The sequence below is a fragment of the Megascapheus bottae genome, chromosome 11 (assembly GCF_031878675.1).
Source record: "Megascapheus bottae isolate mThoBot1 chromosome 11, mThoBot2.hap1, whole genome shotgun sequence".
Classification (NCBI taxonomy): domain Eukaryota; kingdom Metazoa; phylum Chordata; class Mammalia; order Rodentia; family Geomyidae; genus Megascapheus; species Megascapheus bottae.
This window is the reverse complement of record NC_143519.1, coordinates 7910960-7924963: the sequence shown is the minus strand read 5'-3', so window position 1 is coordinate 7924963 and position 14004 is coordinate 7910960. Positions and strand designations below refer to the sequence as shown.

Here is a 14004-nt window from a genome sequence, read left to right as displayed (position 1 = left end):
AATTATCTCCTAGAACTGTTCTTCTCCAGCCAACACTCTTAATAAGGAAATTATTTCTCAATGACAGATTATACCCTTTATATGAGTCATAGTGACCAAGTATAAACCAGTGCTGATCAGTGCGCTGAACAGTGGCAGAGTTGCTGCATTTTAAGTGGTCCAGGTGTGATGAGAGGTATTTTGGAAAGGCCAGATGAGCACTTCGGGAATATTGGCCACTCTTCATAAGGGACCTGGGTCCTCTCACTGAGCCTCATAAACTGCAGGCCTGTAGGCCCAGCCTAGCTAGTAGGATTGCTGGAATTTGTTCTCTGCAGTCTGCCAAATCTATACATCTCACTGCCTACACCACAGCTCATACCTGTAAGTGATCGCAATAATCTCTAAAAGGCCTTAGTGCCTGAGAGACACTGGAGGGGACTTAAGATCGCTTCAAAGGGCTATGTGCCAGTGGTTCTGCCTCCAATCCTAGATACTCAGGAGGCTGAGATCTGAGAATCACAGTTGGAAGCACTGGCAGGAAAGTCCAGTGAGACTCTTATCACCAATAAACTAGTCAGCAAAGGCCAGAAGTGGTGCAGGGTAGAGCACGAGCCTTGAGAAAAAGAAGCTCTGGGACAGAGCACAAGCCCAAGTTCAAACTTCAGGACTGGCCAAAAAGAAAAAAAAAGAAAGAAAAAAAGATTGTTTTTAAGAAAGGAGATGGCGTTGAATACAGAAAATTGAAATTCTTCATACTAGCTGGCTTCTAGGTTTTTGAGACACCTAAAAAATCATCATAGAAAAACATCATAGAAAACAATGCCACTGTTCAACAGAAATGAAGAGCATCATGTGGCTGTGATACTGGAAATTCTTCATAGGTACAGAAAAACATAGGAATTACGTATAGAGGTGTTATTTACAAATTTGACTTTAAAAATGTTACTTGGGTTTTCTCAGCCCAAGTTCAGGTATTTCATTCTATGTGCGGTTTCGTTAATATACCAGGAAAATGTTCCTCAAACAATACAAGATGATCACACATGCTTCCTAAAATTCCACTTTAAAGTTCATTACACAATTCTAGTGCTGACATGGGCCCATGCTCACTCCTGGCTAAACATCTCCTACTGTCACTTCTCACTGAGATGTGAAAGCCTAGTAAAGGCCAAGCCCTAGCAGCACAATAATCACTGATTGCTTTAAAACTGAGTTCAGTAACAATTCTCCAAGTACAAAATACTTGCTTAGAAATTATTGTTTTTACATTACTAAGGAAATAGGTGCAACTGGAAAGAAGTAGAATAAAGACAACGGAATCCAGTAGATGGAAGATAATAGCTTCCTTTCACCACACAGGTAGTGGCATACTCAGGATGTCACAGGACATCCTGAGAAGAAATGCATTCCTGGGGCACATGAGACTCATGTCAAGACATTCTCCACTCCTTAAGTATTTTATTAGCTGCTGTCTACTCCAGTGTACTTTTCAACTCTTGCAAATGTCTACTATTACAATTTCTTGAGACTTACCTTGCTTACTGCATTAGAGTTACATATAAAGAGAGCAGAACTCTTGTTTATCATTCATTCAAAAAACTCTAAAACTTCTTCAAAAAATATTTTAAATGCTATAATTCAGAATCAAAAGAGGCTAAAAAGACAACCCTTTAACCACACAGACACTGAGGATTATAAATAGACAGCGGATGTTTGGCAGTCTGTAGGGTAGAATAGGCTGTTATATTGTCACAGAAGTAAAGGTTGCATTTGTACTCTTACACTGTAGTCACAATATGAAATATCAGTTATAGGATTATGTCCTCTATGTCATCAATATCATAAAGGAGACAGTAAAAAAATGTGTTTACAAGAAAGACAGACCTATCTCATTAAAGCCACTGTAGCCCAGCTCTTGCCTGCTAAGGCCCAGTTCTTCCAGGTCCATGCATTTAAATCCTGGCGGGCACTGATAGCCTTCTTCTAGCTCAGGTGAGCAGTGTGTATCAGGGATGGCTAAACTGTTCCAGGTCACGTTCCTGCAAACAATGCAACACAGCATTAGAAATAACTAGTGGAATCAGTTTTTATTAACAACTACTCCATGTGGAGAGAGTTTTAAGTTTCACGACTAATGGATAGTAGGAAGACGATCAATGTCATGAAAAACATTCACAAATGATGCTTCAATCATTCCCATTAAAGTGCCTTAGATAAATTCACCAATGAATGATTATTGTCGTTAGAGAATAAGATCCCAAATCGACAACAACAAAAAATGAAAATTTGGTGGCGAGTTGCAAGAAACATTAGCATCTCTACGGATTCTTTATTATTCACAAAATACTTGCTCCTATTATAGGCACAAACTTTACATCTCCTAACAGATAGATTTAGAAGTTCTAGGCTGTACACTTATGGTCTCGTGCTTACTCTGGAGAGGCTTTACCACTTGAGTCATGTAGAGGTCCTAGTAGAGGGCTAAGTAAAGTCCAAAAATGCAAAGAAACCTATCAAAATGAATATTTAGTTTTTGAATCTCATCTGGCACCCTGTGTGAATGTATAGAAAGACTCACCACTGTAAGTGCCCTACTTAACTACTGGCAAATCTGCAATATGATACACAAATTCCTGAAGGACCCAGTTCCTCCCACACTGTAAAACATCTTTGTTATAATGTCCTCCCAAGAGCCTCCACATAGCAGTTTTCTCCACTTACTTCAGAGTCTTCCCTACATGGAAATCTTTCCTCCCATCTTCCTTTAGTTAACCATTATTTGGAGCCTGTAGCCCCCATCCTGAATGTCACTTTTTTAGAGGAAGCCATTTCAAGCCTCTCAGACCAGGCTACATGTCCTTGCTATAAGTTCTCAAAGCACCCTGATTTTGGCTTCTGACTCTTGGGATGAGGGTGATTCATATTTGTGTGGTTCATCTGTTCCTTGAGTTTCTCTCAAAGTCAGTGGTTCCCTAGTATAACCTCTAAGTCCAGGTAATCCCTGAAACATAGCCAGTGATGGTTAAATGTTTAAATGTAGGTGTCAACTTCCTTAGACTATGGTCAAATGTATGTGTCAACTTCAGGTTAGATTATGGCACCTAGTTGTTTGGTAAGACTCCATCCTAGATGCTTCTGTAAAGGTAATTTTTAGAGGTGATTAATGTGTCATTTGGTAGACACTGAGTAAAGCACATGATTTCGCCTAACAAGGGTAGATCATCTCATCAGCCTAAGGCCTTCAGAGAATGATTTGGGTCTTCCAAAGAAGGCACTAGCATTTTGATTGCCTTTGGACATACGTCCAAGACTGGCCTGCCAGAATTCCTGCTGGCCAGTCTGCCTTAAGCCAGTCTTGCCAGACCCCAGGATTGCATAGGTGAAATCCTTAAGAATAAATCTCTTTATTATACATTTCTGTTGAGCCAATACACAGTTGTATTTCTCTGGAGGATTAAAATGCCTAATTGGAGTGTTAAAGTTACAAAAGGAATGAATATGACCTTCTACCATTATTTAAATCAATGCTGGAGTCATCTACCCTAAAGTGACTACAGAAAGGAACTCTCAGATAAGTGCATCCTGTTTCTTGTATGATACCTACACATTGGCTTAGATTTTCGATGTTTTAACTTTCTGGCTTTCGTAGTTTCCACATTTCAAAACAAGTACTGGAATCCCTCTGAGAAGTTAATTATTTCTCAAAAGGCTTTAATTATCCTCCTGGCATATGGTTGGTTTTTTTTAAAAAAAATTCTTAACAAAATACCCTATTTACAAATAAAATTATGGAGGAATTTGAGATCTAAGAAAATGTGTCATGAGCCTGTTGCTAAAATTGTCTATAATAACAGCTCCAAATAATGCCTTAGGACTTCGGAGATCTATGGTTTTAAATTAACCACTAATCTTAGTGGCACATAGCAGTGAGCTGCATATTGGAAACCGAGAATTATCATTGCATTTCAGCGATTATCCAACTTAACTACTTTGAGTGCTCATTTTAACCATTTTAGCTTTGGTTTCCTCATCTGCAATTTTCTAGCAATTTAGAAAGCAATTACAAAGGCTGAGCATGCTAATTCATGCCTATAATCTCAGGTTCTCAGGAGGAATTTATCAGAAGCATTGTAGCTTTAAGTTGGCCCAGGCAAAAAGTTAGCAAGTTACCATCTCACTCCATAAACCAGCAGTATCGGCAATCTCATGCGTTCCTGTTCTGCACCTTGAGCCAGGGCAGTCTAGCACTAGCTCTGGGGAAGAGGGATGAAGTCTCATCTGAAAAATAACTAACACAGGAAGGCCGGGGGGGAATGGCTTCCATGGTAGAGCAATCTCAAGACCTCAGTAGTGGAAGAAGGAAGGAGGGAAGGAAGGAGGGAAGGAAGTTTCCAGGGTGATGTCCTCACTTTCCATATGGAAGCGAATGCACTTCATAACATACAGTTAGTATGTCATGTCTCTCTCGGCTTGAACTCAGGACTTGGGGACCATCCTTGACTTTTGCTCAAGGCTAGCACTCTACCACTTGAGCCCCAGCACCACTTCCAGCTTTTTCTATGTATGTGGTACCGAGGAATAGAACCCAGGGCTTTGTGCATGCTAGGCAAGAACTCTTCTATCATTAGGCCACACTCCCATCCCTCCTATATTCTTAATGAGTATGATTTTATTGCATTTGAATCCATATGCATTCAAAATCAGTATTCTTGACAGACTGACTCATGCTAAGAATGAGAATGAGGGGGGGAAGAGTGAAAGAGAAAGGAGGAGGAGAGGGGAGAGGGGGGAAGGGAGAAGTGAGAAGAGAGGAGGAGAAGAAAGGGGAGGGGGCAGGAGAGAGAGAGAGAGAGAGAGAGAGAGAGAGAGAGAGAGAGAGAGAGAGAGAGAGAGAGAGAGAGAGAGAGAGAGGGAGAGAAAGAAAGAACATGAGAGCCACAAGGAAAGCCTTGTATCTGGTCATTTATAGGTAGCAGTATCAAGTGTGTAATCAAGGTCTGTAAACAAACACTTGTTATTACACCAAACATTTTTTTATAGAGTAGACATTCGACTATTGTCATAGAAATCTGTAGAGGAGGGAACAGGCAGGGACACATTTTCTCCCAAATGCCAGAATGTGACTGATGACCATCATGAAACAAAGTGCTGCTATTATAAAAAAGGGCATTGTAAGTTTACTTACTAGGGTTTCACAGAATGTACTCCTGGTGGAAATTTACGGATAGTGATTTAGTTTTCTTTGTTATTACTTTTGCTCTTTGAAGACACAAAGATTAGCAGGGATCATGTTGACTGCTTAATTAACCAAATTTGGACCATTTCTTGTAAAAGATAAACTAATAAACCAAGCACAAAGTATTTTCTGAAGGTGTGAATCCATGAGAATTTGTTAAGAATGCAAGGAAAGAAAATGGGGACAAAAACATGAGAAGGGATATCAGTGTGTGAGAAGTAATGTACCTACAATCTGGCGAATGTAACTGTAAACACTCTATTCATTACAATAAAGAATAATAGTGCATAAAGAAATGCAAAGAAAGAAAGATATAGCACAATAAATCCATATGCAACAGAGAACAGTGCAACTTGAATATTTTCTTTTCCATAGCATCAATAGGGGTTCTTTTGTATATAAATGGAGATTTCTAATTCTAGAATTCTAATTAAACCTATGAGAATCACACACACACACACACACACACACACACACATACACACACGTATACATACAGACATTTCACACTTTTATACCCAGGAAAACATGTCCTCTGATATCTCATATGGCATGTCTTGTACTTAGTAGCAGATAATAAAAAGGTCCATTGTCTTGCTGAAAGCTAAGCCTGGATTTAAAGGTTGTCCCCTTCCCTGCATGACCCTGTCTGTGTCCTGCCTTCAAGGTTCACTGTAGAGTACCACTTGGCTTCCTTTTCATCAGTGTCTAGCCTTCTCTTGCCAGGGCTAATTTAAAAATCTCTTCTACTGGCCTGGCAAGGGTCTTATCTGCAAAGACAATTTATTTTATATTGAAAGACAACTTTTAATGATGTTGTAGGAGGTAGAAAGTTATATTAACATCACTTTTTTAAAACAAGTTAAATCAGGACATTTTACTAAGAAATTCTCTTTGTTGTTATACTATTTTCCTATGAATTTTCTATTCCTTTACTCATTTCTGGGAGAACTGTAGCCATCACACACAAAAATGGTGGTCCATATGGCTCATTATCCATAATTGATGAGCATAATAATTTCAAAAGAAACATATGGGGTACTGAAATGTACCGCCTATCTTATTTTATGGATTCTGATAAGGCTAAATGTCCTAGAACTTAAAGTCTGCAGAAAGGATAGGGAGAACATCTAATATGGTTTTTAATTTACACTACATGTAGGAAGTATTCTACATATATCATAAAGGGTTAGGCATACATACATGGAACTGTGTGTGTACATAGGCTTCTAATTGTGGAAAAGAAAATATTTGTTCCAACTATATAATAAGCTTGGTTCAAATGGACACAAGTTATATCAGCAAAATGGAAGCAATAATTCCTCTCAAATCATTCTAAAAATACTAACAAATGCAAAATACCAGGGTATTTATAAATATTAATTTATACAATATACTTATTTGCACTACTTTATTATTGCAATATTTACCCTAACATTCTTGCAACTTGTATCTTGGTAGAAATCTCTGTGTAGATCTTGAAAGTTAAACACAGCTATCACTTTTCCTCTTTTCAAAAGACATTTCAATAGAAGAGTTTACAGACCTCTGTAAGAATCTTGAGGTACTTAAGATTTTACGAAATTTCTAAGAATTATCTTTCTAAAGTCCTCAGAAATTATACTAAGATCCACTATCTTTATAACTTGACTTTTCTGATATATCCATTAAAAATCATTATTTTAGCCAGATGTCAGCAGCTCATACCTGTAATCCTAGCTACTCAGGAAGGTAAGATTTGAGGATCACACTTTGAAGCCAGCCCACGCAGAAATGTCCATGAGACTCTATGTCTAATTACTCACTAAAAAGCTAATAGTAGATGTATGGCTCAAGCCATAAAGCATCAGCCTTGAGCAAATATTCTCAGAGACAGTGTTGAAACTCTGAGTCTATGCTTCAGGACAGGGACAAAATAAATTATTATTTTTCCAGGCACTTGTAGCTTACATCTATAATCTTAGCTACTCAGGAGCCTAAGATCTGAGGATTACGGTTCAAAGCTAGCCTAAAAAGCAAAATCTGTGAGACTCTTATCTCCATCTCACTCCCCAAAAGCTGGAAGTGGGAGTATGGCTCAACTGGTAGAGTCCTAGCTTTGACTGAAAAAGCTAAGGAACAGTGCCCAGACCCCGAGTGCAAGCTGTAGTACTGGCACAAAACCACAAAATCCTTGTTCTATGAAGAGTTTATAAGACAAAACTTTAAGTTGACTCACTAAGTACCTATAAAATATTTAGGTGGTAGTAACAAACTGTTCCCAATCCAGCTTTCTAACATGGCTAACGTAACTCTTAATGGCATCTTGTACTATATCACTCAATTCTATAAGCTCTTCCTAAGAAGGGTATATAAGCCACAGCATGCGTGTTTAAGCCATGCCTAGAAGCAGCAGCCTTCAGGAATGACTCTCACACAACAGGGACAGCTTGGGGTCGTCCTGGCCAGGGATGGCCTTTGCTCGACTTCTTACAACTGATTGACTATGACTATTGCCCTTCATAATGATCTGGCTTGTGATTGAGATTCTATTCTCTCTATGGTAAAGTTTTACAAATTTAGTACTTAAATTTATGTACCTTAAAGCTTTTCTAATTATCTTATTCTTGGGAAAAGATTTCATTATTTGATACAGAATGATGAATCATTTCCCTACTTTCTCAGGAATGATAATAAGGTGTCAGATGAGTCCCTATCTTTTCTTAGTCTGACATCTTCCTGTCTCAGCTCCAGGGAGATGGCTACTATTATGTCTGACCCTTTGAATCCCCCATTTCTGCTACAGGACATTTCTCTTCTCAACTTTCTTTGGGAAATGAACTGCTTTGGTCAGTCAAATTTCATTACTCTGTTCATAATTGCTTTAGGTTGCCAGTTCATTATCAGAAAAGAATCTAAAGCTTTATTGGTAATGCTGCTGAAGACACCTTAAGATTCCTTTTTTGTGAGCTTTAAAGGAATACATTCCATTTAAAAGCAAAATTGCATGCACTGAATTGCTTCGTTCTTTATCCCCTTTGCTTCACAGATTAAACAGAATCCTTTGCTGGGGTCAGATGTGAGACCCAAAATGTTCAAGCCTCTGGTCTGAAAAAACACTTCTCTTCTTAGGCTATCATGCATTCAAATCAATTAAGCCTGAAATCAAAACACTGCTAAAGAGATTGCAATATCCGGCAGTACCAATTGCTAAAAATGCAAGCATGGATGCTGATGAGAAAGTAATTTCAGTACTGTTTTTAATTGACTCATCATAAATGTATTAATTACAATTTTGGAGCAAGATTTTGGCATTTGTGTACAAAAAGAACGATTAAATAAATCCAATTAAGCTAATCAATATCTAAATTACTAAATATCTAAATTTTTGATGGTGGTACATTTGAAGTGTGTGTGTGTGTGTGTGTGTGTGTGTGTGTGTGTGTGTGTGGTATACCAGTATCAGGGCTTGAACTCAGGGCCTAGACATTGTTCCTTAGCTTTTTTTTTCTGAAGACTGGCACTTGAACCCCAGTGTCTCTTCTGTTTTTGCTGGTTAATTGGAGATAAGGGTCTCATGGACTTTCTTTCTGAGTTGGCTTTGAATCACAATTGTCAGATCTCAGCCTTCTGAGTAGCTAGGATTGCAGCTGTGCACCAACCCCATACCAGGGGCCCAGCTTTTTTGATAATTATAGATTATGTTGATTGGCTATAATTGTCCTACTTTGTATGAGATCCCAACTATATTTCCTTGTCTAGCTGAAACTCTTCATTCCTTTGCCACTTCTGCCAACCCCTGGATTCTGATAAACACCATTCTATTTGCTACTTCTGTATATCAGCATGTTTCTATCCCACATCTACCAGTTTCTCTCCGTGGCTGGCTTCTTTCCTTTCACAAAATATCCTGCAGTTTCATCCACACAATTTGGATTTAAGAAGCCACACATGGAAAGAAAGAAAGTTGAGATTCTTCACAAATTGAGACTTTCCTGAGTCTTCTTTTGAATGTGGGCAGTTTTTGAATCACTAAAAATAAGTTAAATTGGTGTCTAGGCTAGAATTAATGGTAAAATAGTGTTGACAGATTTTCTGCTTATGTGTGGGACTTGAAAACTCAGTAACACAGAAAAAGAAAAGAAATTAGGTAGAAAGCTGGCTCTTGAAATGTGTCACCAGACCCATGAAAATTGTGATTATGAGGTGCCAGGTAGCTAGTTAGGATATTTCCTGCTTAAATAGTAAGGTAAGTGTCAGTGGAAAGATGAATGTGTGCAGGTCACACTGTGGGCAGATTTGTCTATGAGAAAGAGAAAATGTAGATATCCCACCATGGTGTCATCTCCAGAACCTTCTGTCAGCAGCCATGGAATTGCTCATCATGAAGTCTATTTTTAGGTTAATGCAATGAGCTGGAGCTAACGGTCAGAATGCAAGAGGTCTTGCCACATCTATCTGTGTCCTTCTGTTTTGAAAATTGAGTGTAGAATAGAGCTGCCTGTGGGATAGCTGGTGATTTGGCTGAAGGTTGATGGTTTTGGAAGACTCCTGTACTTCTTTGCAATTTATACATTTATGCAATGTTACATTCAGTCTGTTTTTACTTTGTCACCAGTTTGAATTATTACAAATAAAGTTGGTATGCACATCCATGTGCAAATGTAACATATTTCTTAGTAGCATACTTCTCATTTTTCCTGACTGGAGTGGAATGGATAAGAGATAGGGTGAACGACTATTCATTTTTTTAAATAAAGCTATTAATTCAGGTAGATACACCACTTTCTATCCTTATCCCTGATATACAGGAATTCCAGTCGTTTCCTATCCTGAATTAGGACAGTACAGAGAGTACAGGGAAGGGCAAAATACATCGGTGAACACTGTTGATTCATTTCCCTTATTAAAAAAAGTCACTGAAGTCTAAGAGTTTGGTGATGGAATGAGAGAGGTGAATTAAAGCACCTGACTAACTGTACCAATTGCATTACTGCTGGGTCTCTTCTTCATTTTATCCCAACACTGGGTTTAATTCTCTTACTTTCAGTCTAAGTTCAAAATCCCATGACTCATACTAAACAGGAATTACTGATGCATTTCTTTTCCATGTAAACCCAGGAATACATATTACCGTGTTGAATTATCAGTAAATATGAGGAGATATATGTCGGGTAATACTATAAAAACTGGTTAAAATAGAGCTATAAGCTTTAATTGTTATTGTTAAGGAGAGATGCGAAAGATTAAGTTCTTGATCTACCATACCTTGAATTCAGAGATGCTAATTCGGTATGTTTCAAATTTACAATGATAAAAAGGTCAGCTCATCAGAAAGACACAATGACATTTTCTGTTCGTGTACCTAATTAGAGATGCAAGTTCCATAAAGCAAAAGTGCATAAAACTAAAAAAGAAAGTGAACATTTTGACTTATTTGAGAAATGCAACAATTTAGCTTCAGTAATTTACAGACCAACTATAATTATTTTTAAAAAATTTTTAAGAAAAGATGAGTATAAATACCTACAGCTAAGGAAAAATTGACTAAGATTGTATTTATAAAATGACACTCAAAAACTGTGGACCTGAATGCTTTTCAAGGTCTCCTGGAATTGCCATGATCTTAGACCAAATGCTAGTACTTAAGAGGATTAATTAATTTCAAGTAGTTAAAATTTTACAGAGCTTATTGTCTGATCACAATAGAATAAAATTACATTCCAATAAGAACACTTAGAAAAATCTCTTTTGGAGCTAGAGAGGTAGCTTATTAATAGAGTACTGACCTAGCATTCATGAGGTTACAGGTCGTATGCCCAAAAACAACACACACACACACACACACACACACACACACACACACACACACACACACACACACACACAGCTCCCACTCCAAACTTAATCCTTCTAAATAACTTACAGGTTGGCCGGGAGTTTGGCCTAGTGGTAGAGTGCTTGCCTAGCATGCACGAATACCCGGGTTCAATTCCTCGGTACCACATACATAAAAAAAAGCCGGAAGTGGTGCTGTGGCTCAAGTGGTAGAGCTCTAACCTTGAGAAAGTCCAAGGACAGTGCTCAGGCCCTGAGCCCAAGCCCAAGCCCGGCAAAAATAAATAAATAAATAAAAATAACTTACAGGTAAAAGAAATAACCAGGAATAAAATTTTTTAAAAAATTAAATAATGTAATAAACATTAAGAAATTAGAAATGTAGCAATGCAGAAGGAAAATCATGTCCTTAACACTTATACAACAAAAAAAGAAATATTTAAAGACATTTATACATTTTCATTGTTTGAATTATAAAAGAAGGAAATGCAAAACAGAAAGAGAAATAATAAAGATGAGAAACCAGCATAGAAAATATATAGATAGCAGAAAAAAATTAAGTGGTCCAAAAAGATGGGTGTGTATGAATACAACTAATAAAACAAAAGACAGAAAGAAAAATACAAATTATTAATGTCACACATTAAAAGTGGCTTATTCCCCTGGGTTTTAGAGAGAAAGGTTAAAAGGATAACTAGACTATTTTTTATAAATATTATGCTAGCTTTGATACCCTCAACAAATGTGTAAGTTCTTTAAAAAATGAAATTTCTAAACTTTGCAGAACAAGAAAACTTATTTTTTCATACTGGAAAAAAATCTTCCCTCAGGAAAAAAAGACATTTCAGTCCCCCCAAAACTGTCTTTATGGAAGTAGTAAGATTTTTTATCCTTTTTTATTATAAATAATAGAAAGATTACATTTATATTCACCAGTAGTGAGATTTTATAAGGGAAGAAATAAAGCTAAAGAAAGCAATAGTCAAAAGTGTTTTATCTAGAAATGATATTATAAAATAATGGTTTGATATCACTGCTTTGGGGGAGGAAATACAGTTATTAATATAAAAATGAAGACCCTTCTTAATCTGTAGCCCACTCTAATATCAGGAAGACTTTTTCACTGGTACTGTTAGCCCATACTTCCTGTGCTACTTTGAGGAAGGTTTCTAAATATATACTTGGACGTTTGTAGTTGTCAAGGTGGCTTGTCTGCAACATTTAGCCTTTGAAAATGGATAAAATTGTGTTGAGGAATCAAAGAACGCAGAGCCTCGACATCAGAGACACTGTTTAAAAACTGGGCAGCAAAACTTCTGGAAAAAAAAAAGTCACAGTAAAGCTCTTATTTATTACCTAGATTAAAATGCAGTCATTGGATAAACTTACCCTGGTTTCGTGTCATTCACTACGCAATGGTAGGTAAATGTCCCAAACATCTGAACTCCTAAAATTCCATAAAGAAGTAGAAAAAAAAGTAGGAATATTGAAACACTCCATATTTGTTCTCCTGATCGCCTAGGTTAAAAAAGGAAAAAAAAAGAGGTAACATACATAATATTTCAAAAAATTGCCTAAACTTCCTTCCTTAACAAGTATACAATGAACTGTGCCTACTTTAAAATATTTGTGATTCTGGTCCTTGGCAGTTCAAACCGGAAATAAATCCTGAATGCTCGGATCATAATGAGTGGCCGTGGAATTCGCAACATGCCCCAGGGTGACATCTGATCCACTATATCAGCAATTTCAAACACCTGGACGAGAAGAGAGGATAGACAAGGCTGCAGCCATGAATGCACAGGGACAAGCTGGAACTGTACCTGTCACCCTGCCTGCCCCATACTTTTTCCACCAAAATCAATTTTCTCTTCTTTTTATTTGTAGTTCTAGGGTTTGAACCTAGACCTTATGCTCCTCCTGTATAGGCATTCAACCTCTTGGGCCACACCATCTGCCCATCTTTTTGGTGAGGTCAGCCTGCCATTTGTGTGTCCTGCTTAAGTCATCACCCCAGGATGCCTAGCTGTGGATTTCCACGCATGGCACTGTGTAGTTTGAAATGGACTTTTCTGTCTGAAAAACAAGGGTAGTCCCAGTCTCAGGCTTCTAAGCTGCTAAGATGATAAGTATCATCTTTCACGTCCACTTCAAAATCCATTTTCCTTCTCAGTACATTTTGAAGCTGTAGCTTTCTTACAACAAGCAAGCACACAACCCTAATGAAAGGGCCCTTCCTCTTGTTTGTTTCCTAATTCATAAGGCATAGTTTTCATCACGAAAACAGAGGCCTCTTTGGAATTCAGAATGAGCTGCTAAATGTTTCTCATGAATAATGTTCTTTGATGGAAATTTTTGAATATCTAGAAAAGAATGAAGAAATTATTAAACTATTACAATAAATATGAGAAAAGAATCTTACTGTACATGTGTGTGTGTGTGCGCACTGGACCTGGGGCTTGAACTCAGAGCCTCGATGTTTCCCCTTAATTTTTTTTTTCTCTACCACTTAAGCTCAACTTCTGGCTTTTGGGTGGTTAATTAAAGTAAGAATATCAGCCTTTCTTGCTTGGGATGGCTTTGAACTGCAATCATCAGATCATACCTTACAGAGGTAAGACAATGATTCCTGGATAATTTTACTACTTTTTAACAGAGGAAAAAATAATCATTAGAAGGTGTTTATCATACTACACTCAGAAAAAGAAAATGGACACATTAATACATGAATAAAATTAGACTGTCACAGAGGCAACCTTTATAAAAGTAAGGAAGACAGTTTATCAACAAACACTGCAATGGATTAGCAAGATGAGCTGAGAATTTCTTTTACCCTGAATCTTTAAAACAGAGACTAGATAAGTAACCTGTAGAGATCTGCCTTTGTCTTTTCAGCTTTAGTCAGCAAAATGTACTGTTAACCTGAGATTTTGTTTTAAAAGTTGCATTTCATTACCAGAATCAGTGAA

The 14004-nt window shown here is 37.4% G+C and overlaps 1 protein-coding gene across 3 annotated transcripts in view; it reads right to left on the bottom strand.

The window, feature by feature from the left end:
• Positions 1–14004, bottom strand: part of Nalcn (sodium leak channel, non-selective) — a 198647-nt gene that overhangs the window by 174083 nt on the left and 10560 nt on the right. For all 3 annotated transcript variants that reach the window (XM_090341914.1, XM_090341916.1, XM_090341915.1), the window contains exons 4-6: positions 12653–12792; positions 12425–12553; positions 1867–2021 (exon numbers count right to left, since the gene is read on the bottom strand). In XM_090341914.1, the coding sequence (XP_090198040.1) occupies positions 1867–2021; positions 12425–12553; positions 12653–12792 (424 nt within the window). The remainder of the gene's footprint in view (positions 1–1866; positions 2022–12424; positions 12554–12652; positions 12793–14004) is intronic.